The following is a 26,558-nucleotide window of genomic DNA, read 5'->3' as shown; positions in this document are numbered from 1 at the left end:
GGGAGTTGGACTTGATGATTTCCTTGGGTCCCATCCAACCCCTAATATCCTGTGACCTGTGAACTATCAAAGTGTCTCCACCTGTGGTGATTCTCCTGTTTCATCTTGGCAGTTCTACAGAAAGGCCCTTGCTGACTTGGTTTTGTGTTTGTGGCTAGATATCAAGTGCCAATGTGTTAATTATTGTATTTACATGGATTTAGTTATTTTACTTTTTAGTACCTCTTTTTTTTCCAATAAAGTAGAGTTTGGCCTAAGCTACCACTTGGCATTTTTCAGCCTTGGCTTCCAAAGCAAGAGCATTATTTATTTTTCAGCTTGGAGGAGCTCAGACTCAGGCAATCAGCTCTCAGGATGCTGTTGTGGGGTTGTTATCTTGCACAGTAACAAAAGCAAAGCCTTAGAAGATTCATCTGTGGAGACAAGGTGCTCTCTGCAGCATGACTCACGATGGCAGTGCTTTCTGGGAGGTGTACTTTGTGCTTGATGTTCTCTAAGCTTCTCAGTCTGCACAGCACTAATTATGTTTCTTGTTGCACAAATACAGAAATAGGTTGTTGGTAAACTGTGCTTTTGAATTGCTTTTGAATTGCATCTGGACTGTATGATTCCTTTTTTTGCCCTCTGTAATCTCCATCTGTTGGACAACAGCCAGCTGAAGATGAGCTATTGTGTGCCCAGGTGGCCAGAAGGCCACCAGTGTCCTGACCTGGATCAGGAAGTGTGGGAAGCAGGAGGAAGGAAGGGATTGTGCCCCTATGCTTAGCATTGGGGTGGTCACACCTTGAGTACTGGCTTCAGCTTTGAGACCCTCAGAACAAAAAAGACACTCAGGTGCTGGAGCAGGTCCAGAGAAGGCAGTAAAGCTGGTGAGGAGCAGCAGAGGGACCTGGGCTTATTCAGTCTGGAGAAGAGGAGGCTGAGGGAAGACGTCATTGCTTTCTACAGTTCCCTGAAAGGAGGTTGGAAGGAGATGGATGTTCTCTTCTCACTAGCAACAAGTGGCAGGACTGAAAGGAAATGGCCTCCAGTTGCACCAGGAGAGATTGAGGATGGAGATTAGAAGAAACTTTTCTGAAAGGAAGCAGACTCCCTAGGAAGGGGTTTGAAATAGGCAGAGCTGTGATGCTGAGGGACATGGTTTAGCTCCAGCCTTGGATAGTGTTAGATTATGGTTGGACTGGATGAGTGTGTCCTGCAGATCAAGGGAGGTTCTCCTTCCCCTCTACTCTGCCTTGGTGAAACCTCATTTTGAGTACTACCTTCAGTTTTGGGCTCCCCAGTTTAAGAGGGACAGGGATCTGCTGGAGAGGGTCTAGTGGAGGGCTATGAGGATGAGTGGGGGACTGGAGCAGTGCCTGATGAGGAGAGGCTGAGGGACCTGGGGCTGCTTAGTCTGGAGAAGAGAAGACTGAGAGGGGATTTAATCAGTGTTTTTAAACACCTAAGGGCTGGGGGTCAGGAGGGGGGGACAGGCTCTGCTCACTGCTCCCTGTGATAAGACAAGGAGCAATGGATGTAAGCTGCAGCACAGGAGGTTCCACCTCAACACAAGGGGGAACTTCTTTAGTGTAAGGGTCCCAGAGCCCTGGCACAGGCTGCCCAGAGAGGTTGTGGAGTCTCCTTCTCTGGAGCCTTTCCAGTCCTGTCTGGATGTGTTCCTGTGTGACCTGAGCGAGATTGTATGGTCCTGCTGTGGCAGGGGGATTGGGCTCACTGCTCTCTTTGGGTCTCTTCCAACCTGTAACATCCTGTGGTCCTGTGACCTTCGAGGTCCTTTCCATCAAAAATGATTCTCTGTCTCTGCTGTCACCTCTGTATGGAGCTCCACTTCTTCATAATCATGGTGTGACAAACGCTGCACATTTTCACCTCCAGTTGCACTTTGAAGCATTTGTGAGCCTTCCCCAGTACACAGTGGCCATGGCTGTGGTAGCAACTGCTGTGGCAAAACAGGAATGCCTTGGTGGATAGCTTAGTGGTGGACCCTGGGGGCCCAACATCCATACCAGACCTATTTCAGGCACCAGTTTATTTTCCACTAATTGTACAAACATCAACAGGGAACGAGAACTCTGCTACCTGCCTCCATTACCTTGATGGCTGCAGGGCCTCAAGGATTAGCAGAAGGTTTGAGCATACCATGGCCATGAATCTGAGTGTATTTTAGCATTATTAATGCTTATTTACTTAATAACAGTGATGCATTACACTCTTCCATGAGAATATAAGAAGGAAGGTAGTGTATTTGCCCTGGTTTTCTCCTTGTTTGGAAGAGGAAATGGCAAGCTAGACATAATCATTATGACAGGTTTTCATGCTCATTGCTTTTTCAAGGACTTGCAGTGTTGGCAGTAACAAATTCCACCCTAAAGATTGCATTTCCTATTTATTCTTAATGCAGGGCTCACTAAACATTGCATTTCCTATTTATTCCAAATAAAAGGTACAGTAAAGAAAGTGGTAGATTATTCAACAAACAAAACTAAAACAACCCCAAGATGGGAGAGAAGAGCCCCAAGATGGGTAAAGTTGAAACTGTGACACTGTGAAATGCTAGAAATTTAAGAGAGGAAGGAGAAAAGCTCTGCAAAGAGATGTGGCCAGGCTGGCTTCATAGGCTGATGAGGTCAGTTGTATAAGGTTTAGCAAAGCCAAGTGCTGGGTCCTGCACTGGGGTCACAACCACCCCATGAAGGCTCCAGGCTGGGGGTAGAGTGGCTGGAAAGCTGCCCAGGAGGAAAGGACCTGGGGTTGCTGACAGCCAGCTGAAGATGAGCCAGCAGTGTGCTCAGGTGAGCAAGAAGGCCATCAGCATCCTGGCCTGGATCAGGAATGCTGTGACCAGCAGGAGTAGGGCAGTGATTGCTCCCCTGTGCTTGGCAATGGTGAGGTCACAGCTTGAGTACTGGGTTCAGTTTTGGACCTTCAGGAAAGACACTGAGGGGTTGCAGCAGGTCCAGAGAAGGGCAATAAAGCTGGTGAAGGGTCTGGAGAACAGGGATGGAGAGGAGCAGCTGAGGAAGCTGGAGGTGTTTAGACTGGAGAAGAGGAGGAGAGGGAGGGGGACCTTCTGTCTCTCCCCAACTACCTGAAAGGACCCAGGTGGGGATTGGGCTCTTCTTCCTAGTATCAGGTGATAGAATGACAGGAAATGGCCTGAAATTGTGCTGGGGAGGGTTAGGTTGTCAATTAGGAAATCACCATCCCTGGAGGCATTCAAGAGATGTGTGAACATGAGCACAGTCACTGCTTCTGCTAGTCTCTGCAGTGCAGTCCAGCTTCCAGAGAGCTTATGGCAAGAGGATGTATTTGTATTGACAAAAGAGTACTTCAAGATGTCCATCACTTTGCATGAGCTGTCCTGAACTGCAGTGTCAAACAAATGCAGGAGGCAACTCCTCCAGTACTACATCCAGTTCTGGAGCCCCTATTCCAGGAGAGATATGGAGGTGCTGGAACGTGTCCAGAGCAGGGCCACAAGGATGATCGGAGGGCTGGAGCTGCTCTGCTGTCAGGACAGGCTGAGAGAGTTGGGGCTGTTCAGTTTGGAGAGGAGAAGGCTCTGAGGAGACCCTATTGTGGACTTCCAGATTCTGAAGGGGGCTACTAGAAAGCTGGGAAGGGACTTTTTAGGGTGTCAGATAGTGACAGGAGTTGGGGCATGGTGCAAAACTAGAAGTGGGAGATTGAGATTGGATGTCAGGAAGAACTTCTTCCCGTGAGGGTGCTGAAACACTGGCAGAGGTTGCCCAGGGACATGGTGTAAGCCTCATCCCTGGATCTTTTTAAGGCCAGTCTGGATGTGGCTCTGAGCAGCTTGATCCAGTGTGAGGTGTCCCTGCCCATGGAAGGAGAATTGGAATTGGATGATCCTTCAGGATCCTTGTCCCTTTGTGATGGTGCTGGAGCCCTGGAGCAGGCTGCCCAGAGAGGTTGTGGAGTCTCCTTCTCTGGAGACTTCCCCAGCCCACCTGGATGTGTTCCTGTGTGACCTTCCCTGGGTGACTATGCTCTGGCAGGGGGTGAGACTTGATTTTTTTGAGGTGACTTCCAACCTCTACCATTCTGTGATTAGGAAGAAGTTCTTTCCAGTGAGGGTGGTGAGACACTGGCACAGTTTGCCCAGGAGACTGTGGATGCTCAAGGGCAGGCTGGTCTAGTGGCAGGTGTCCCACCCATGGCACGGTGGAACTGGATGACCTTTTATAGCCCCTTCCTACCCAAACCATTCTGTGATACTATATTCATCATTGTCAGCCTTCCTGGGCAAGAAATCTTTTACATTGGTTTGGCAAGCTACGAAACACTTAGGAGAGAAAGAGTGTTTGGGATGGCGAGGTGATGTCCTTCTCTAGTGTCACTAAACAGGCAGGTTCTTCTCACACCAGAACTGAAACATGCACAGAAAGAGTTAAAACAATACATAATAATAATTTAAGCAATCAATTAGCTCCCAAGCTGCAGGAGGCTTTGCAGCCTGCCTTGTTCTTGTGCTGTGAATGTCTATTGTGTTCTTTCCCTCCTCTGCAAGGCCAGGCAGCAAGGGTTCGTTGTGCAACGCCTGTGTGTTGTAGCAGAGATTTACAACAGGATGGAAGTGTGTGTGAAAAACACAACTCTGTTGTCTAACACTGGGTACCTCAGGAAAAAGCTGGAACAGAACTCAGAAGCTGAATTTAATGAACTCAAGGAGAATGATATAGTTTTGAACTTAAGGCACTTTGAGGCCATTAATCTGTCAGGAAAGATGGCCCTGGAAAAATTCCATCCTACAGGTGGCTGTTTGCAAGCATTCACTTCATGAATATTGCCATGTAGCGGTAGAGGTGGTAGAGCTCTGCCCCCTTTTGCTTTAGAAGAGCTTGGAATTTTGATGGATTTCCTAGTGACACAATCTTAGAATCATAGAATTGTTAAGGTTGGAAAACACCTTTAAGATCAAAGTTAGGCTGGGACAGCTCAGGAGCAGTCTGGAGGAGAAGGGCTTGGGGGTGTCAGTTGGTGCCAAAGTGCCCAGGAGCCAGCATTGGTCACTGGCAGCCCAGAGCCAGCTATGTGCTGGCTTCACCAGAGCAGGAGAGCATCCCTGTCTTGTTGTCTTTCAGCTGCACAATGTTAATCTAGACCAAAGCCTCATAGAACATTTCATATTCAATGTATTCATTGCTTACTTATATCAAGGGCATCTCAATGCTTGCACTGGGTCTTGCTGCAGCCTTTAGGTGGACTGAATTCACAGCCAGCTCTGCAAGAATCACAGAATCCTTTCAGTTGGAAAAGCCCTTGAAGATTATAGAGTCCAACTATTCTCTAACTCTACCAAAGATGAGGCTAAACCATGACCCTCAAGTTGGAAAAAAAATGAATTCTGACCATTGCCTAACTCTGCTTTGGCTGATGCTAAAACATAGAACTGTTCAGAGTTCAGTTCATAGAACTGTTGAGATTGCAAGAGACCTTTGGGAACAAGTCATCAGCACCACACCTCTGCCTCTTTGAAACACCTCCAGAGGTGGGGATTGAGCCACCTCCCTGGGCAGCCTGTACCAGTGCTTGAGGTTTGAAGGGAAGAAGTTTATTCTAATCTCCAGCCCAAACCTCCCCTGGCACAACTTGAGGCAGTTTCCTTGTTCCTAGAGAGGAGAAACCAACTCCCATCTGGCTCCAACCTCCTTTCAGGGAGCTGTAGAGATCAATGAGGTCTCCCCTCAGCCTGCTTTTCTCCAGGCTAACCAACCCCAGCTCCATCACCTGCTCCACACAAGACCTGTTCTCCTGCAGTGTTGTAGCAATGAACATGTCAACATTTCCATTGTTTCCATCTAAACTTAGATGTGCTTTTTTCTGCTAATAACTCGGGTATTGCTAAAAGAATTCAAAAGCTGGAGAGGGGAGGTGAGATTTCTCCTCTGTTTCCTTTAAGCTTGGTGGAGAGGCCAGGGAATGGCAGAAATTAAAAGCAACTTTCCCCTCTCCAAAGGAAGAGAATTCACAGTTCTCTGTGGTAATCCTGAGTTCATTTGCAGCTGCTTGGCCATGGTGGCACACAAGCCATTTAATTGAACGTGCTGCTGGTAATGAATGTTTACAGCAAAGGAGGAGACAGGGGATTCAGGCTTTAATGGAGTCTGCTTGGAAATGTTCTTGACCAGAATATTCTCCATTTGCCCATCCCTCTCCAAGTTCCTAAAGCTCATCACGATTACTCCAGAATCACTGAACTCTCAGCTGAAAAGAGCTAAGAGCAGTATCCACACCAGCCCTTGTACTTCCTTTGTGGGTTAATGATGTCAGTCATGCTCTGTGCCAGCTGAAGCCAGGGCATTATCTCAGCCCTTGCCTGCAGGAGTTTGCTGGGAAACAATTGCCCCTGTGCTTGGCACTGCTGAGGCTGCATCTCAGACACTGTCTTCGGTTTTGGGCCCTCACTCCAAGAAGATTAGAATGACTCCAGAGAATGGCAACGAGGCTGGGGAAGAGTCTGCAGAAAGAGGGCTGGGGAGGAGCAGCTGAGGGAACTGGGGGTGTTAAGTGTGGAGAAGAAGAAGCAATGAGGTCTTCCCTCAGCCTTCTACAGCTCCCTGCAAGGAGGTTGCAGTGAGGGGGCGGTTGGGCTCTTTTCCTTACTATCAAGTACAGACTGAGGGGAAATGGCCTGAAATTGTGCCAGGGGAGGGTTAGTTTGGAGATCAGGAAAAAGTCTTTGCAGCTACAAGTGGTCAGAGATTGGAACAGGCTGCCCAGGGATCAGTCATAGTGCCAGAAGGTCTTCAAGAAATGTGTGGCTATGGCACCCGGGGACATGGATTAATGGGCCTGGTGGTGTTGAGGTGATGGATGGACTTGATGCTCTTAGGTGTCTTAGAATCATAGACTCATTCAGAGTTGGAAGGAACCACAAGAATCATCTAATTCCAAACCCCATGCCACACCTCACACTAGATCAGGCTGTCTAGAGCCTCATCCAGCCTGGCTTTAAACACCTTCAGAGATGAGGCTTCCACCACCTCTCTGGGCAACCCATTCTAGGGTCTCACCACCCTCATGTTGAAACACTTCTTCCTAACATCCAGTTTGAATCTCCCCATTTCTAGCTTTGTTCCCTTCCCCCCAGTCCTATCACTACCTCCCCAGCTTTCTTGTAGGCCCCCTTAAGATACTGAAAAGTCACCATAAGGCCATCTTGAAGCCTTCTCCTCTCCAGACTGAACAGCCCCAACTCTCTGTCCAACCAAATTCTGTAGTTTAATGAGTAAAAGCTGAATGTTAGCGTAGCTGTGGAGGCTGAGAAGGTCTCTCCTGTGCTTTGTGTTCACCTGGACCACCTTCATGAGGGAGGCTTGTACCAAGGAATCACAGAATTAACCAGGTTGGAAAAGACCTCTAGGATCATTGAGTCCAACCTATCACCTAACCCTTCTAATTAACTAACCCGTGGCACTAAGTGCCTCATCCAGGTTCCTTTTAAACACTTCCAGGAATGGTGACTCCACCACCTCCCAGGGCAGCCCATTCCTATCTGCAAACACTCTTTCTGTGAAGAACTTCTCCTTAATATCCAGCCTAAACCTGCCCACGCACAGCTTGAAGCTGGGTCCCCTTGTTCTAGCAGCAGAGCTTGATGCTATGCAAACCCAGCAGTCCCAGCTCATTTCCCAGCTCACAGCATGTCCTGCATGTCTGGCAGAGCAAGGAGTGAGGCTGAATGCATTATTGGGTGGTTAGCACGCAGGAGCTGGGGGTAACTAAGTAAAAAGCTGCTGCACTAAGCCATGTAATTCCAGTTTGGAAAACAGCAATCCTTAGGGAGTGATTTTGAGCACCATAGGAGTTCTGCTGCTGACATTAATGCATTACTCCATGCCACTCTGAAAATCTTCCATGTTTCTGTAATGTGGGAGAATCAATTACCTGCTGTCCCCAAACAGGAACATCTTGGCATGAGAGCAGAACACTGGCTCAGGTTTGGTCAGACCCCTCCTTTGGTTTGCTGTACATTTGGTAATTAGCACTTGGGAGCTTTCAGCATGTCTCAGAAAGTCCTGGCCTGGCTTCCTTCTGATTGCACAAGCTACAGAAACTTTGCAAAGAGAGCAGTAAAGGAGGCCAAAGCTCAGAATTCTTATTGAGAGGAGAACCACAGGATGGGACCAGGTATTGATAGACACTGATCAAATCCCATCAGCCTTCTCTTCTGCAAACTAAACAGCCCCAGGGCTCTCAGCCTTTCTTCATAGCAGAGATGTTCCAGTCCCTTTGTCATCCTTATAGCTCTCTGCTGAACTCTGTCCAGCAGGTCCCTGTCTCTTTTGCACTGGGAACCCCCAAACTGGACATAGTATTGCAGATGTGGTCTCAGAGGCTAGAGGGTGACCAGAGTTTGGAAAGTGTTACTCTAAAGCCATGCATTTCCAGTTAAACCACAGAGTGGTCTGGGGTGGAAGGGACCTCCAAAGCTCATCCAATCCAAGCCCTCTGCACTCACCAGGGACATCCTCAACTAGATCAGGTTGCCCAGAGCCTTCTTGAAGCTCACCTTGAATATATCCAGGGATGAGGCTTCAATCACCTTCTTGGGCAACCTCTTCCAGTATTCCACCACCCTCATGATGTGGAACTTGTTCCTAAATGGTGTGAGCTGCTGAAGAAATTCTAATGGAAGGCTTTAATAGCTGCAGTGTTTCATACACAGAAATGAGTAAGTAAGGGAAATAATGGATTCTTTTTGGCTGTATTTTCTTTCTTCAGGAACTCTGTTGTGCATCAGAGGGCTGGAGCACCTCTCCTGTGGGCACAGGCTAGGAGAGTTGGGGTTGTTCAGCCTGGAGAAGAGAAGGCTCTGGGGAGACCTTAGAGCAGCCTTCTCATATTTGAAGGGGTTACAGGAGAGCTGGAGGGGGATTTTTGGCAAAGCTATGGAATGACAGGATGGGAAGTGATGGCTTCAAATTGAAAGAAGATGCACTTGGATTAGACATTAGGAAGGAGTTCTTCTCCATGAGGGTGGTGAGGCACTGAAATAGGCTGCCCAGAGTAACTGTGGAGGCTCCAAGCCTGGCAGTGTCGAAAGAGAAGTCGAATGAGGCCCTGAACAACCTGGTCTGGTAGGAGGTGTCTCTGCTCATCACCATGGAGGTGGAAGTAGATTGTCTTTAAGGTCCCTTCCAACCCATTCTGTGATGCCCATGCACTGTGCCCAGCTTTTCACAGACCATCAGTACTCCAGGAGTAAGTTGGCAAAGGCAGTAAGGGAGAGTCTGCAAGGCACATTGCAGGAAAAACAACCCACAAAGGAACAGCAGACTTTCAGATGCTCAGAAGGATTTTTAGCTGCACAACATTGAATAGAGGTAGTGAGATGTGACAGGGTTACAGGAGGTTTGCTTTATGTGTTTGTCTCAAGCTCCATGACTTATTCATGAGTTCCTATTAATATTTTTTAAGTAAATGAAAGCTGCACTGCTGTAGAGTATTCTTTCTGTAGTCTTAGCAACAAAAGCAAGGGAGGGAGGGAACTTGCCCATGGAAAATCCTGTCTGATCTCACACAGGTGGAACAGTACCATGTCATGAGGGATAAAAAGCTGTGACCTCGCAGATGCATTCCCCTTTTGCTTCACTACAGGCAGCAAAACAAGCAGCTTTCTCAGCTTCTTTCTGCCTCACAGAATGTTAGAGGGGAAGGGATCTCCAGAGCTTAAGTCCAACCCTGCTGCCAAAGCAATGTCACCCAGGGTAGTCCACGCAGGAATGTATCCAAGTGGGGTTGGAAAGTCTTCTAGAAAAGGAGACTCCACAACCTCTCTGGGCAGCCTGCTCCAAGGCTGCAGCACCCTCACTGTAAAGAAGTGTCTTCTCATGTTGAGGTGAAACCTTCTGTGTCCAAGTTAATATCTGTTGTTCCTTGTCTTATTGCTGCAGATCACCAAACAGAGCTTGGCCCCAGCCACTTGACACCCACCCCTCAGATTCTGATAGACATTAAGCAGATCCCCACTCAGCCTTCTCAGGCAGGGCATAGATGTCTCATTCCCTGTGTATGAGAAGAAAAATGATTCCCCATGCTACAACAGGCACAGTCTGGCTCCTGAGTACTGCTTAGTTTAGGGATTTCCAGGACAGGCCAGCAATGACTCCCATGTGTGAGCAGCCTGCTGGGTGCTTGCTTTGTGGAGTACCTCTGGGCAGCAGGCACTGTGCTTCATAGCAGGTTTGGGGAGGATGCTTGGAACATCCTCCTTCCTCTGTTAGAAGAAACTTCCCTGAAGTGGTTTTCAGCCATTGCTGCAGGCTGCCCAAGGAGGTGAGTGAGTTCCTGTGCCTGGAAGTGTTGGAAAGAGGCGGAGATGTGGTGTTGAGGGGCATGGTTTAGCCCCAGCCTTGGTAGGGATGGAGAAGGGTTGGGCTGGATGAGCTTAAAGGGCTTTTCCAGCTGAAACAAATTCATAATTCCATGATTCTGTTTTTATAATCAAGTGCACCAAATGTCCTTATTTGCTTAGAGAGCAAACCCCCAATTCTGACCAGGGTGTATCTGAGGACTATGCAGGACAATGAAGCAGCAACTTATTTCTGAGGGTTCTGTTGGGAAAATAATTCCTGTGCCCTGCAGCCAGACTGCAGTTCTGTTACTGTGAGAAAAGGTTTAAGGTTTTCCATTTTGTTTGCTGAAAATGGAAATAGAACACCTGATGCTAGCATTTAGTCATTAATAGGGCATAAAATGTTGATTTACTTCTATTAGGATTATCTTGGTGACGCATCAGGTGCATTACTGCTTCACCTTGGAAACCAAGGGAAGTTCTGAAGTGCAGAGGTTTTGTTTCTTCCATCGACATTCACAGGATCATAGATCAGAGAGTAGTTTAGGTTGGAAAGGAGCTTGAAGATCAGCCAGTTCTAACCCCCCTTGCACTAGCCCAGGTTGCTCAAGTTTTCATCTAACCTGGCCTTGAACACCTCCATGAAGGGGGCATCCACAGCCTCCCTGGGCAAGCTGTACTGGTGTCTCACTACCCTCATTGTAAAGAATTTCTTCCTAATCTCCAGTTTAAATATGGTCTCCTCAAGCTTCAATCCATTCTCCCTTGTGAAAAGTCCTTCCCCAGCTCTCCTGTAGCACCCTGCAGGGACTGGAAGGCTGCTCTAAGGTCTCCCTGGATCCTTTTCCAGGCTTAACCACCCCAACTCTCTTAGTCTCTCCCCTCTGATAATCTTCATGGGCTCATCTGGACCCTCTCCAACAGCTCCAGGTCCTTCTTGTGCTGGGGGCATAAGCACTGGAGGCAGTGTTGCAAGTGAGGTCTGAACAGAGCATAGGAGCAGAATTCCCTCCTTGTGCTGCTCTGGATGCAACCAGCACACAACTGGTTCTGGGCTGCCAGCGACCAGTGTTGGCTCCTGGGCAGTTTGACATCCCCAAGCCTTTCTCCCTGAGGCTACTCTTGGGCCACTTCTTACCCAGCCTGCATTTGTGCTTGGGATTGAACTGTCCTACGGGTAGGGATAGCTCAGTTAAATGGAGCCCCACTTCACATACTGCTCCAGTGATGGGTGTGGATTTCTCTAGAGTACTGTGGCTGCTGTGAAGAGCTGGAGCCTGCACAAGCATTTCTAATTCCTTTTGCCGTAGTTCAGTGTGGTGGTTTTAGAGTTAACACTCCAGTGTCATTTGAAATTCCAAATAAAGAGTTGTATTGGACCCAGCAGAGCAGCAGCAGCCAGTTCTGTATCACTGCATTCATTTGCTGCACCAGTGCATCATTTGTTGTGCACACTGTGCCTTGCTCCCTGCTGCTTCCTCCCTCCTCCGCATCTCAGCCCCTTTGCTGGCTGATCTTAGAATCATAGAATCAACCAGGTTGGAAGAGACCTCCAAGATCATCCAGTCCAACCTAGCACCCAGCCCTAGCCAATCATTTACACCATCTTGCATGGCTGCACTAACCTTGGCTGAGTAGAGAACAGTTGGGGCCTTTCTGGTTTTCATAGAATGGTTTAGGTTGGAAGGGACCTCAGAGCTCAGCCACTTCTAACCCTCTGCCATAGGCAGGGACACCTCCCACTAGAACAGGTTGCTCAAGGCCTCACTCAGCCTGGCCTTGAACACCTCCAGGGAGGGAGCAGCCAGAACCTCCTTGGGCAACCTGTGCCAGTGTCTCACCACCCTCACTGCAAATCACTTCTTCCTACCATCCAGTTTAAATCTCCCCTCTGACAGTTTAACCCCCAGTTTACTCCTCCTCCCTGCACTGGTGACACCAGTTAGGCAAATGCTGCCTGCACTGGTGGCACCAGTTAGGCAAATGCTCCCTGTGCTGGTGACACCAGTTAGGCAAATGCTCCCTGCACTGGTGACACCAGTTAGGCAAATGCTGCCTGCGCTGGTGGCACCAGTTAGGCAAATGCTCCCTGTGCTGGTGGCACCAGTTAGGCAAATGCTCCCTGCGCTGGTGGCACCAGTTAGGCAAATGCTGCCTGCGCTGGTGGCACCAGTTAGGCAAATGCTGCCTGCGCTGGTGGCACCAGTAAGGCAAATGCTGCCTGCGCTGGTGGCACCAGTAAGGCAAATGCTGCCTGCGCTGGTGGCACCAGTTAGGCAAATGCTGCCTGCGCAGGTGGCACCAGTAAGGCAAATGCTGCCTGCGCTGGTGGCACCAGTAAGGCAAATGCTGCCTGCGCTGGTGGCACCAGTTAGGCAACTGCTGCCTGCGCTGGTGGCACCAGTAAGGCAAATGCTGCCTGCGCTGGTGGCACCAGTAAGGCAAATGCTGCCTGCGCAGGTGGCACCAGTAAGGCAAATGCTGCCTGCGCTGGTGGCACCAGTTAGGCAAATGCTCCCTGCGCTGGTGGCACCAGTAAGGCAAATGCTGCCTGCGCTGGTGGCACCAGTTAGGCAAATGCTGCCTGCGCTGGTGGCACCAGTAAGGCAAATGCTGCCTGCGCTGGTGGCACCAGTTAGGCAAATGCTGCCTGCGCTGGTGGCACCAGTAAGGCAAATGCTGCCTGCGCTGGTGGCACCAGTTAGGCAAATGCTGCCTGCGCTGGTGGCACCAGTAAGGCAAATGCTGCCTGCGCTGGTGGCGCTGGGTAGGCAAATATTATGGTTTAATAATTCAGGTGTCTTGCACATGAGAGCTAAACTCTCTGATTAAATAGGTTTCAAGCTTTGATTGCTCTGTGAAGGACCCATGGTGCTGCAGGTTGTCCCTTTGTGATGAGTGTGCTGCAGGCTGGTGCCTGCTGAGCATCACACAGCTCCTTCGGCAAGGACTAATGCTGAGAGGGGCAAACATAGGACACCTTGAAGAGCTTCACATTGGGCTTTGTCCCTGCAGAGAAGAAGATACCACATTAATAAACTCCTGTTCCTACCTCTGTTAACTTCCTATCAGTCGTATGTGCTCTTGCAACTGCTTTCAGCACTGAGCCCTGATGGATCCCAGAGAGACAGTGTTAACTGGTCAGGTATTGCAGCACAGGGCTGTGAGTGTGGAGGAAACTTTGCCAATGCCATAAAGGCCTGACCAACTAGAAACTACACCTGCAGGTGTTAACTTAATCCTGCAGATCTGTAACACTTTCCATCCCAATTTAGATTTGCCATTTCCCTCTTCCTATATAAAGCCTCAGGGCTGCTGGTTCTTTGTTGCTCTCTTGTCTCCCCTCACCTGTTTTGGTAAGGGTGTGCCTACCAAACCCTAGGAACATCAACCAGAGGAAGAAAAACCAGCTAGCATCCAGTTATGAGCTCTGATGTTGCCTAGCAGTGTGCTGTGGTGAACCTCTTAACCTCTGTGTGTAGTTGAGAGAAGAGAGAAAAACATCCCCAAAGCAAACCACTAGAGATCAGACACCCAGAAGTTATATTTTGGTACATAAGTTTTGGTTGCCTTCTCCCAGTCCTGGGAGACAGTTTGCGATGTGATCAATGAAAAATCAATCAGCTATCCGAGGCAGCCTTCAGATATTTGTGATGAAGTGTTTAGATTCATTGCCAGCTGCAGCAGCAGACAATCAGATTACAATTTAATTTCCTAACTGTAGCCTCTTGAAATATTCAGTTGATGGAAATGCCATTTGTTAGAGTTGCACTGAGCTGACATCAGAACAAGCAAACTCTGAAGCCATCAAGGGTCTCGAATTAGGCTCGGTGGAAGCACAGCTTCATCACTGCCAAAAGGTGGTCTGGTGTTTGATTGCTGTCAAACTGCACTAAGATGCTGCCCATGTTTTGCTAAAATCAGAGACAAGGCCTATTCTTGGCTTAAAGGAACCCAAAATTAGTACACCCAAAATTAGTGCTGAGGAAATGAATCACCAAATACTGCATCCCAATAGTCACCTTTAACACTGAATATAGTTATAGAAGCAGAGCCAATGCAATTAACCAGGTGATGCTCTCTAGAAGCTGAATTTCTAGGATGAAATGGAAGCAGTGGAAGGAGAAAGCAGACAGTTATATATTTTAAAATAAGTCTGCTTTTCAGGGAGAGAACAAAAATAATAAGAAAGTAGTTATTGGGAAATGTAGAGGAAGGAGATGAGCTGGCAATTGAAAGTATTTCCCTAATGAGGCAAAACACTACTGGTAATTCATTCTGCAGAAGGAAAAACAACATCCTTTCTGATAAAATGAGCCAACAACAAGATGGCCTTGAGCACATACAAAAGGGCCTGGCGGTGTCAGCTGGTGCCAGAGTGCCCAGGAGCCAGCACTGGGCACTGGCAGCCCAGAGCCAGCTGTGTGCTGGCTGCATCCAGAGCAGAGAGAGCAGCAGTGCAGGGAGGAGATTCTGCCTCTCTGCTCTGCTCAGACCTCACCTGCAGCACTGCCTCCAGCTCTGATGCCTCCAGCTCTGCTGCCCTCAACACAAGAAGGACCTGGAGCTGTTGGAGAAGGTCCAAAGGAGACCACAAAGATGATCAGAGGGCTGGAGAACCTCCCCTGTGGGGACAGGCTGGGAGAGTTGTGGGTGTTCAGCCTGGAGAAAGCTCCAGGGAGACCTTAGAGCAGCTTTCCAGTACCTGAAGGGTGCTACGGAGAGTTGGGGAAGGATTTTTAAGGAGGGCTTGGAGTGACAGGGTGGGAGGGATGGAGGAGGGCAGATTTAGACTGGAGGTTAGGATTACAGCGAGGGTAGTGAGACACTGGAGCAGTCTGCTCAGGGAGGTTGTGGATGCCCCTTTCTGGAGGTATTCAAGGTCAGATTGGACGCAGCCTTGAGCAACCTGTGCTAGTGGAAGATGTCCCGGCCCATGACAAGGGGATTGTAACTAGATGCTTTAAGGTCCCTTCCAACCCAAACCATTCCATGGTTTGCACTCTTATCCAGTCTCACATAATGGTTGTCACTCTTTTCTGTCTCTGTCTGTCTGAATTGCCTCAGACTTTTAGGAGAAAAATCTGTCTTAGGTTCCCGAACATCCCAGTAGCCATCAGCTAAAACCAGCAGACAGGAGAGAATAGAAACCATAGAATTGTTTTGATTGGAAAAGCTCTCTAAGACCATCAAGTCTGACCATCAACTAAACACCACCATGGCCACTAAACCATGTCACCAAGTGCCATGGCCGCACCTTTCTTGAACACCTCCAGGGATGGGGACTCCACCACCTCCCTGGGCAGCCCATTCCAATCCCTGGCCACTCCTGCAGCAGAGAGTGTTTTCCTGATTTCCATCCTAAACCTCCACTAGCACAATTTCAGGCCTTTTCCTCTCATTCTGTCACCTGATACTGGGGAGAAGTGACCAAGCCTCACCTTGCTCCAACCTCCTTTCAGGGATGGGAACTTGTGTAGGATTGAAGTTAGCTTTCATAGAATGCTAGAATCTCAGTCATAGAATCAGTCAGGGTTGGAAGGGACCATGAGGATCATCTAGTTCCAACCCCTCTGCCATGGGCAGGGACACCTTACTCTAGATCAGGCTTTGCGCTGCAGGTGATAGAGAGACTCTTCCAGCCATCATAGCTGGGCAGTGAGAGGTGCAAGAGAGATGGATACTCAGATGCAGGGTCAGCAGGGAAGAGGAAGCATGGGTGTGGTTCTGAGATGGGATCCCTCATTTCTTCACGCTTAGGCAGGCACCAGCTGAGGTGGGGGCATGTAGCAAGATACACAAAGTGTATCCCTGGTCTGACAGGCATTAGCAGGGAGTGGAGACAGCATAAGATCATGTCAGTTGAGATGGAGTCCTGAAGGAACAATAAAGCCAGGGAAAACAGGGATGGAGACACTCCACAGAATCACAAAATGTCAGTGGCTAGAAGGGACCTCAAAAGCTCATGCAGTCCAACCCCCCTGCCAGAGCAGCATCACCTACACCATTTCACACAGGAACACATCCAGGCAGCTCTTGAATATCTCCAGAGAGGGAGACTCCACAACCCCCCTGGGCAGCCTGTTCCAGTGCTCTGTCACCCTCCCAGGAAACAATTCCTCCTCCTCTTTCCATGGAACTCAGCTTCCACCAGTGCCCCTTGTGCTGTCACTGGGCATCACCCATCAGAGTCTGGCACTTGCTGTGCTGCTGCCATATAACAGCATTTAACACAGAGCAGTGCAGCTACAGTCATAACCTAGCAATGTTAGGATGCAATTTCCCAGTTCTATAGGATCTGATAGCCCAGGAACCCTGAGGAATGCTTAAGCTGAACTGTCCCCTCAGAACATGAAAGCTCTCACTGCACAGATAAGCTACCTGTGAAGGACCACATGAAAGCCTGGCGGAAGATATAAACAGTGGCTGCAGCTTGGGAAGCTCAATTGTTAGGAGTGCTTCTATGATGCTCAGAAGCACCAATTTCATTTCATAACCACTTTGCATCAAGGAGAAGCTCTCTGCTGCTCAATTCTGTGACACAAGTTGTTTGCTCTGTGTCCACCTCTAGTGAGGAAATGTGCAATTGGCTGAACTGCCTTGCTGCTTTCACAGTGGCAAAGCTGCAGTCTGCTCTTGGTGGGGGTTGGGGTATTTTTTTATTCTCTAAAACAAATATTTGATGTGGGAAGAAATTAGGAAATTGGATAGATAGATAGATAGATAGATAGATAGATAGATAGATAGATAGATAGATAGATAGATAGATAGATAGATAGGCATTGCATCCATACAATGTGCAGGGCAGTGTCAGGAGGATGAAGCCCATGCCCTATGAGGAGAGGCTGAGGGACCTGGGGCTTTTTGCCCTATGAGGAGAGGCTGAGGGACCTGGGGCTTTTTGGTCTGATGAAGAGAAGACATAGAGGGAATCTGATCAATGTTCGTAAGTATCTGAGGGCTGGGGATCAAGATGGAGGGAACAAACTCTTCTCAGTTGCACCCTGGCATAGGACAAGGGGTAATGGATATAAACTACAGCAAGGAAAGTTGCACCTCAACATGAGGAAGAACTTCTGGAGTGTGAGGATCCCAGAGCACTGGGCTGGAAAGGCTTCAGAGAAGAAGACTTCACAACCTCTCCAAGCAGCCTGTTCCAGGGCTCTGCCACCCTCAGTAAAGAAGTTTTTCCTTATGGTTAGATAGAACCTCCTGGGTTCTAGTTTGTGCCCGTTCCTCCTTGTCCTGTCATTGAACACAACAGAGAATAGCCCAGCTCCATCTTCTTGACCTCTGCCCTTTAGATATTGATCAGATCCCCTCTCAGTCTGCCCTTTTCCAGGCTGAACAGCTTCAGGTCTGTCAGCCTTTCTTTGTAAGAGAGATACTCAAGTCCCCTCAGCATCCTAGTGGCCTCCTCTGGACTCCATCCAGTAGTTCCCTCTTGAACTGAGGAGCCCAGAACTTGACACAATACTTCAGAGGAGAGCTCAACAGGGTAGAAGGGCAGAAGAACCTCCCTTGACCTGCTGGCCACCCTCTTCTTAATACTCCCCAGAATCCCATTGGCCTTCCTGACCAGAAGGGCACATTGCTGTCCAATGGTGAACTTCTCCATCAGCACTCCCGTGTCCTCCTTAGTTGTGAAAAGCTGGGAATGCAGAAACTCTGCCCAGTTTTAGCCATAGCTGTGATAGTTTCTGCCTTTCCCCACTTGTGAAAGGCTGGGAATGCAGGAACTCTGCCCAGTTTTAGCCATAGCTGTGATAGTTTCTGCCTTTCCCCAGTTGTGAAAGGCTGGGAATGCAGGAACTCTGCCCAGTTTTAGCCATAGCTGTGATAGCTTCTGCCTTTCCCCACTTGTGAAAGGCTGGGAATGCAGGAACTCTGCCCAGTTTTAGCCATAGCTGTGATAGTTTCTGCCTTTCCCCACTTGTGAAAGGCTGGGAATGCAGGAACTCTGCCCAGTTTTAGCCATAGCTGTGATAGTTTCTGCCTTTCCCCAGTTGTGAAAGGCTGGGAATGCAGAAACTCTGCCCAGTTTTAGCCATAGCTGTGATAGCTTCTGCCTTTCTCCAGTTGTGAAAGGCTGGGAATGCAGAAACTCTGCCCACTTTTAGCCATAGCTGTGATAGCTTCTGCCTTTCCCCAGTTGTGAAAGGCTGGGAATGCAGAAACTCTGCCCAGTTTTAGCCACAGCTGCAGTATTTCTCGTTTATCAGCAAAGAGCTATCGTGGTAATTATTTCTTCTTCTTTGTCTCACAGAGCTTCTTTCCTCTAGACTCGGTGATGCCTTAAATGTAACTTTTAATTTCTCTGGAAAATTCTCTCAGGATGATAAATTAGACTGGGAAAAGAGATCTTTGTTGTCAAAACCTTTTCATTCACTGTACCTGCTTTGTATGTGTGACAGTAATAAGGGCTCCTTTTGAAGGAGTTGGTGAGGTGGCTTGCTCTTGTCATCTTCCTGACAGCACAGTTTTAATTGTGTTTACTTCTGTGGCTGCTCCAAAGCTGCTGAAGTTGTTAGAAGTTGCTTTAAAAGCCTCACTGAGATTTACTGTGCAATTACATCCTGGTGTAGCACTTGGTGTAGTTGGTTAGCACCAGACTTGGTGTTTAAATAGTGGTTGAGCTCAATGATCTTAAAAGTCTTTTCCAACCAAAATGATTCTGTGGTTCTACAGCAGAAGACAGAGAAAAGATCCCACTCTGCTCTGCCCTGGGGAGGCCCCACCTGGAGTACTGCATCCAGTTCTGGGCTCCCCAGTTCAAAAGGGACAAGGATCTCCTGGAGAGAGTCCAAGAGAGGACTACAAGGATGCTGAAGGGATTGGAGCACTGCCTGGGGAGGAAGGCTGAGAGCCCTGGGGCTGCGTAGTCTGCAGAGGAGAAGGCTGAGAGGGGATCTGAGCAATGTCTATCAATAGCTGAGGGCTGGGGGATCAGCAAGGAAGGGAGAGGGACAGCCTCTGCTCACTTGTGCCCTGGCATAGGACAAGAGATGGAAACTGCAACATAGGAAGTTGCACCTCATGCATGGTATGCAACTATGCATGGCCCTAATTGGGCCATGGTGGGGGTGTCAGGTCTGCATGGTAGTACAGAGTGATGGGAGGGCAGTTCCATGCTGCTTGCTGGATATAGCAGGTGCTGCAGAAGAGGAACTTCCCCATCACAAGTAGGGCAAGTACCCAGTTAAGATAATTCTAAATTCTAAGGCCACCTTTTCCATTTTCTGTGCCACTGTTTACTTTCTAAGCTTATTCTGATCCTGACGTACTATAATAGAGGTGCAGAGGAGAAGAGAGCAACTGAGAAATAGCATTCTGTGCTTTCTGGCATTGCTTGGCATTGCATCTTTAGCAGAGAGCTGTGGATTGCAATGTTGGTGGGGTACAACAGCTTGGGATGCATTGAGGCAACCTGGGAATTTGGGCTGTGTTTCATCTGTCACCTGAGACCATGTACTTTGCTTTGGTTTGTTTTTTCTTTTCACTGTCTTAGATGTCTTTTAGGAAGGTGCAGACCATCAGAGCTGTTGGCCTTGAAATGGATTTTGGAATTTGCTATAGTTAGCTTTTTAAACATTTAGTACATCTTCTTTCCTACATTGTGTTTTCTTTCTGCTTCGCTAAGTGTGGGTGGTTGCAAATGCAAACTGCCTGCAGTGAGATCGAGTGCTCTGGGCAGCCTGATCTAGTCGAGGAGGTCCCTGCTTACTGCAGAGGGAGTTGGACCGGGGGAGGGGAACATCTTTCTCAGGAGGAGAGCCTGAGGAAGCTGGGGCTCTGCAGCTTGGAGAGGTAGAGTCTGAGAGGTGACCTCATGCATGTTGATAAAGATGTAAAGGTGAGTGCCAGGAGGCTGGAGCCAGGCTCTGCTGGGTGATGTCCAATGACAGGACAAGGGGCAGTGGTGGAAGCTGAGGCATAGGAAGTTCCATGGAAACATGAGGAGTAATTTTTTCCCTGTGGGGATGACAGAACATTGGAACAGGCAATTCACAAATTGCACTGGGTTGGAAGGGACCCTCCTAGGGCATCTTAGCCAACATCCCTGCAGGCAGCAGGGACACCTCCAACTAGAGCAGGGTGCCCGAGGTCACAGCAAGTCTGACCTTGAATGTGTCCAGGGATGGAGCCTCAAGCACACCCTTGGGCAGCCGCATCCCATGTTTCACCACTCTCACAGTGCAGAACTTCCACCTGATGTCCAATCTAACCCTGCCCCACTGCAGTTCCAAACCACTGCCCTCATCCTGTTCACAGGCCAAACAGGAGTTTGGGCTGTGCAGCCTGGAGAAGAGAAGGCTGCAGGGAGACCTTAGAGCTGCATTTCAGTATCTAAAGGGGACCTGCAGGAAGGCTGGGGAGGGCCTGTGAGGACAGCTTGTGAATCTTTCCTTGAAGGTCATCAAACGTTTTGCCACTGTGGTGACAGTGACTGCACAGTTGGATCTGGGGACAGCAAACACTATAATCATCCTGCAAGATGACTGCTTGGGGTCGCTGCTTGACTTGCCAACTGCTCGTGGTTAGGAGCAGAGCTGTCTTTTGCCACCCACTTGTACTCTTTGCCTGACTGTTGACTTGCAGTGCAGTTAGCAGCAAGCAGCTCCCAGGAGCGACAATGTTTGGGGCTCACCAGCAGCATCCCAGGGCTCAGCATTCTGAGGATGAGTTTTGTCTAAAGCTAAGGTGCTTCTCGTGTTCTAAGCTGTATTTCCTGTCTCTTTCCCCCCCTTTCAGGAGGATACAGATCACAATTACTACACTTCAAGGACGTATGGCCCCTATGATTCCACCAGTCGGGATTTGTGGGTCAATATAGACCAGATGGAGAAAGACAAAGTCAAGATCCATGGGATCCTCTCCAATACTCATCGACAGGCAGCAGTAAGTTGTTATTTCTCTTTTTTTTTTTTTGGTTCAACAGAGGTATTTCTCACCAGTGGCCAGTGCAGTGGTATTGTGGCTACTGTTCACAGAGCTTTAGTCTTGTATGTTAGTCAAGCTGTGAAAGTCTCCCCAGTGCTGCTATTAAATCATTCCAAGCTGCCTTTCTACACCTGCTGAAACAGTCCTTCAGAGATGACTTTACAGATATTGGCCTTACAAGTCGATGGAAATGATTCTGCCCCTCTACTCCCCTCTCATGAAACTCCACCTGGAGTCCTGTGTGTAGTTCTAGAGCCCCCCTTCCCAGCACAAGCAGGATGTGGAGCTGAGTCGGTCCATAGGCAGCCACCAAGGTGATCCAAGGGCTGGAGACCTCTACTATGAAGGCAGGCTGAGCTGAGAGGGTACAGGCTGGAGAAAAAAAGGCCCCAAAGAGACCTTCTAGAAGCCTAGGAACTTCCATGGAAACATGAGAAGGAATTTTTACCCTGTGAGGGTGACAGAGCACTGGAACAGGCTGCTTGGGGGTTGTGGAGTCTTCTTCTCTGGAGGTATTTCAAACCTGCCTGAATGTGTTCCTGTGTGATCTGCTCTAGGTGATGCTGCTCTGGCAGGGAAGTTGGACTGGATGAGCTTTTGAGATCCTTCCCAGCCCCTTGACATTCTGTGGTTCTGTGATTCCTGTATTTGAAAGGAGCCACAGGAAAGCTGGAGAGGGACTTTTTACAAAGGCATGGAGTGACAGGACATGAGAATGCCACATTCTGACAGAAGTGATAGAGGGGGTTACAGCTTCAAGGTATCAACAAACAAATACCACAGGATGTGAACAGCAACCTTGTTTGACTGACTGTAACCAGGCTGCCTGGTAAAACTGGTAGGAAAATAGTGAGCTGAGGAGTGAAACTGAGTGCTGCAGGAAGAAGTTCTTTGCAGTGAGGGTGCTGAGGCACCGACACAGGTTGCCCAGGGAGGTTGTGGATCACATTCTTTGATTATGTGCTCCACAGCCTCCCTGGAGGTGTTCAGGGCCAGGTTGGCAAACTGACATTCATCTCTGTTGATACTTACCGAAATAGCTGGGGCTGTGAAGTTGAGTGGCTGCAGCCACATCTACATCCTACTTTAAAGACCTTGTTTTCAGAGATTTGTTTTGTGTCCCTCTTGAAGGATGAAAAAAAAGTCATCCTGTAAGGCCTCATATTTTATTTATGGGTCTGACATTGATTTCTTGTATGTGTCTGAGCAAAACAACACCCATGTGGACTGCACAGCAAAGTTATTTAAAGCAGAGGTGTGTTCTCTGCAACTGTGAAGCAACTCTGAGTCACGTATCCTGAACAGCCTACTCGTATGCAAGGAGCAATCTCTTCTCTTCCATAGAAATAACATTTGCCAGTACTTCTTTAGCCAAGGTGTCCTGCACACCTTACTGTGACAGGGTGGCCTATGTGCTGAGAATTTGAAGGGCTTGCACTTAGGTCACAACAACCCCATGCACCCTCCAGGCTTGAGGCAGAGTGGCTGGACACTGCCCAGTAGCAAAGGCCCTGGGGGTGCTGCCTGACAGCCAGCTGAAGATGAGCCAGTGTGCCTGGGTGGCCAAGAAGGCCACCTGCATCCTGGCATGGATCTGCAATAGTGTGTCCAGCAGGAGCAGGGCAGTGATTGTCTCCCTGTGCTCAGCACCAATGAAGCCACACCTTGAGTACTGAGTTTAGATTTGGGGCTCTCACTCCAAGAAGGACATTGAGGTGCTGGAGCAGGTCCAAAGAAGGGGAAGGGTCTGGAGAGCCAGGCTGGGGAAGAGCAGCTGAGGGAGCTGGAGGTGTTTAGTCTGGAGAAGAGGAGGCTGAAGGGAGACCTTACTGCTCTCTACAGCTCCCTGAAAGGAGGCTGGAGCCAATTAGAGGTTGATCTCTTCTACCCAATAATGGTAGGATGAGAGGAAAAGGCCTCAGGTTGCACCAGGAAAGGTTTAGGTTGGATGTTCAAAGAAACTTCTTCCCTGAAAGGTGTCTGAACCATTGGCACAGGCTGCCCAGGGAGGTGATTGAACCCCCACCCCTGGAGCTCCTTCAGACTGCCACATCTAAGCTTTGCTTGAACACCTCCAGGGATGGTGACTCCACCACCACCCTGGGCAGTCCATTCCAGTGTCTGGTTCCCCTTTCCATCAGGAAGTGCTTCCTGACATCCAACCTAACTCTCCCCTGGCACAGCTTCAGGCCATACCCTCTTGTCTGTCACAAGCTGCCTGGGAGCAGAGCCTGACCCCCACCTGACTACAGCTTCCCTTCAGGTAGTTGCAGAGTGTGCTAAGTTCCCCCCTGAGTCTCCTCTTCTCCAGGCTGAACACCCCCAGCTCCCTCAGCCTCTCCCCATCAGCCCTCCCCCTCAGCCCCCTCCCCAGTCTCATTGCTCTCTCTGGCCCTGCTCCAGCCCCTCAGTCTCTCTCTTGCAGTGAGGGCCCAGAGCTGCACACAGAGCTCCAGGTGAGGCCTGCCCAGTGCTAGTACAGGGCAGAATGACAGCCTTGGTGCTGCTGGACACACTGCTCCTGATACAGGCTGAGATGCCATTGGCCTTCTGTGCCAGCTGGGCACACTGCTGGCTCATGCCCAGCTTTTGTCACTCAGCACTGCCAGGTCCCTCTCTGCCAGGCTCTCCCTAGCCACCCACCCCCAGTCTGTAGCTGCATGGGGTCATTGTGGCCAAAGTGTCAGACTCTGACATTGGTCCTGTTGGATCTCATCCCACTGCCTTCGGCCCTCTGACCAGCCTGGCCAGGTCCCTCTGCAGCATCTTGCTGCCCTCCCGCACATCGACTCCCTCTCAGCTTGGTGTCTGCTGGCAGTAGACTCTATCCCCTCAGCCAGAGCATCCATGAAGATGTTGACTAGAACTGGGCCCAGCACTGCCCGCAGGGACCCCCCTGGACACCAGACCCCAGCCGCATGCAGCACCTTTCACTGCCACTCTCGGTGCCCGCTCAGATTGGATGTGCAGGAGTCGATTACCCAAACCCAGAACTAGGCACAGGATCTCCTCACATTCCAAAACTCATTTCCCTGCCCTGTCAGTCCCTTCTGTGACTTGTGCATGGAAGAAACATTTTGAGTCCATTGGGCTGAAAACTTGTGGATTTCTTCCTGGACGCTGAGGTGTGCTTTCTGGCAGCAAAAGCCAAGCCCTGCTTCGTTTAGGGTGGCTCTTACAGTACTGCATTTCAAACCAAGCTTTAAGTCTCCTTGCCTCTTTATCACAGTATTACCCTAAGCAGTTGCCCATACTCAACAATTTTTTTGCACTGTCAGGAGTTAAATTATCACTTTTGGAGGGAAGTCAGTGAGAGATCTCCATCTGGCTTGAGTGGGCAGAGAAACAAATCTTTCTTGTCAAGATCTTAATCCTGATGTTTATGTTATAGCGGTTTAAGAAGGCTGTTAAGAGGACAGAGTTTTGTTTTGAAGCAGTTCAATGGTGGTTGTGTTATTGAGAAAGGTGATGCTGGCAGGTAAGATGTGCAGTAGTGTGTGAAGGAAGGAGAGGTGCTTAGGTGAGAAAATGGAGGGCTTTGAGAGTGTTCTTGGAAGTTATATGTGGTAGGGCAAGGTCATAATTTAAATGGAGTGCAGGCATAAGCATAGGATCACTGCAGATAGAAAAGACAAGAGGGAGTGGGTTGGAGCTGAAAGAGGGTAGATTTAGACTGGGGACTAGGGGGAAATTCTTTACAAGGAGGTTGGTGAGACACTGGCACAGGTTGTCCAGGGAGGCTGTGGATGCCTCTTCCCTGGAGGTGTGCAAGGGCAGGTTGGATGAGGCTTGAGTAACCTGAGCTAGTGGGAAGTATCCTTGCCAGTGCTAGGAGCTCAGAGCTAGATGATCTTCAGGGTCCTTTCCAGCCCAAAGCTACTCTATGAATCTTCAAATGCTGATCTACCCCACCATGGCCATTAAACCATGTCCCAGAGTGCCATCTCTATGCAGTTTTTCCAACACCTCCAGGGATGGGACTCCCCCACCTCCCTGGGCAGCCTGCTCCAGTCCCTGACCACTTGCAGCAAATAATTCTTTCCTAATCTGCAACCTAAAACTCCCCTAACACAAACCTAAGCCTCCCCTTAAACACAATTTCAGGCCATTTCTTCTCCTATCACCTGATACTAGACAGATGAGACCACGACCCATCTCACTCCAACCTCCTTTCAGCTCCCTCACCTGTTCCCCAGCCCTGTTCTCCAGACCCTTCCCCAGCTTTGTTGCCCTTCTCTGGACCTGCTCCAGTACCTCAGTGCCTGTCGTGGAGTGAGAGCAGATTACAGAACTTTAGTGTACACCTCAGCAGTGAAGACTTTCTGGCATGGTAGGAGGCTGTTTGTTTAAGCTAATTTATGAGCTGTCTCTTGCATATGCCATTTGGATTAGAAATGTTCCCTTGTACATGCATATTTATGTATAGAGAGAAAAGGTCATTAGGATCTACCCAGTCTAATTAACACAATGCAAATGAATTTTGCATTCTAATTAGAACCAAACAAAACAAAAAAAGGAGCTAATCAATCCTGTCAAAATTCTGTCTTCTGCTGAAGTGGAAAGAAAAATCTAATTTAAAGTTACTGTAAATCTTCAGCTGTTAATTTCATGCTAAATAATTCTATAAACATTTCTGGCAGAGGTAAATAGAATCACAGAGTCACTTTTAAGATCATCCAGGCCAATCACTCTCTAATTCTACCAAGGCTGGAGCTAAACTGTGTCACTCAGCACCACATCTCTGCCTCTTTGAAACGCCTCCAGAGATGGGGATTCAGCCACCTCCCTGGGCAGCCTGTGCCAATAGTTCAGAAGCCTTTCAGGGAAGAAGTTTCTTTGAACATCCAACCTAAACCTCCCATGGTGAAGCCTGAGGCCATTTCTTCTTGTCCTATCACTTGTTACTAGGGAGAAGAGATCAATCTCCACCTGTCTCCAACCTCAGGGAGTTGTGGAGAGCAATGAGGTCTCCTCTCAGCTTTCTCCTCTCCAGGCTAAGCACACACAATCACAGAATGTTAGGGGCTGGAAGGGACCTTGAAAGCTTATCCAGTCCAACCTCTCTGCCAGAGCAGGATCACCTAGAGCAGGTGACACAGGACCATGTCCAGGGGTCCCCAGTTCCCTTAGCTGCTCCTGCCCAGCCCTGTTCTCCAGACCCTTCCCCAGCTCCATTGCCCTTCTCTGGACGCACTCCAGCATTTCAATGTCCTTTCAGGTGTTTTGGGACTACACAGAATAGCCGTTGGCAATTCCAAACTCAGAAGAGCAAGGCTCCAGTGGAAGATAAAAA

At 49.0% G+C, this 26,558-nt stretch overlaps 1 protein-coding gene across 3 annotated transcripts in view; it reads left to right on the top strand.

Moving 5' to 3' along the window:
- Positions 1-26,558, top strand: part of PLXDC2 (plexin domain containing 2) — a 290,185-nt gene that overhangs the window by 142,020 nt on the left and 121,607 nt on the right. For all 3 annotated transcript variants that reach the window (XR_010306540.1, XM_064162532.1, XM_064162533.1), the window contains exon 3: positions 21,077-21,223. Coding sequence is in view for 2 of the 3 variants with exons in the window: in XM_064162532.1 (XP_064018602.1) it covers positions 21,077-21,223 (147 nt within the window). In the remaining variant the exon portion in view is untranslated. The remainder of the gene's footprint in view (positions 1-21,076; positions 21,224-26,558) is intronic.

This window comes from Pogoniulus pusillus, chromosome 23 (genome assembly GCF_015220805.1).
Source record: "Pogoniulus pusillus isolate bPogPus1 chromosome 23, bPogPus1.pri, whole genome shotgun sequence".
Taxonomy (NCBI): Eukaryota; Metazoa; Chordata; class Aves; order Piciformes; family Lybiidae; genus Pogoniulus; species Pogoniulus pusillus.
Note: the sequence above shows the minus strand (reverse complement) of the source record. Positions and strands in the feature narration are given on the sequence as shown.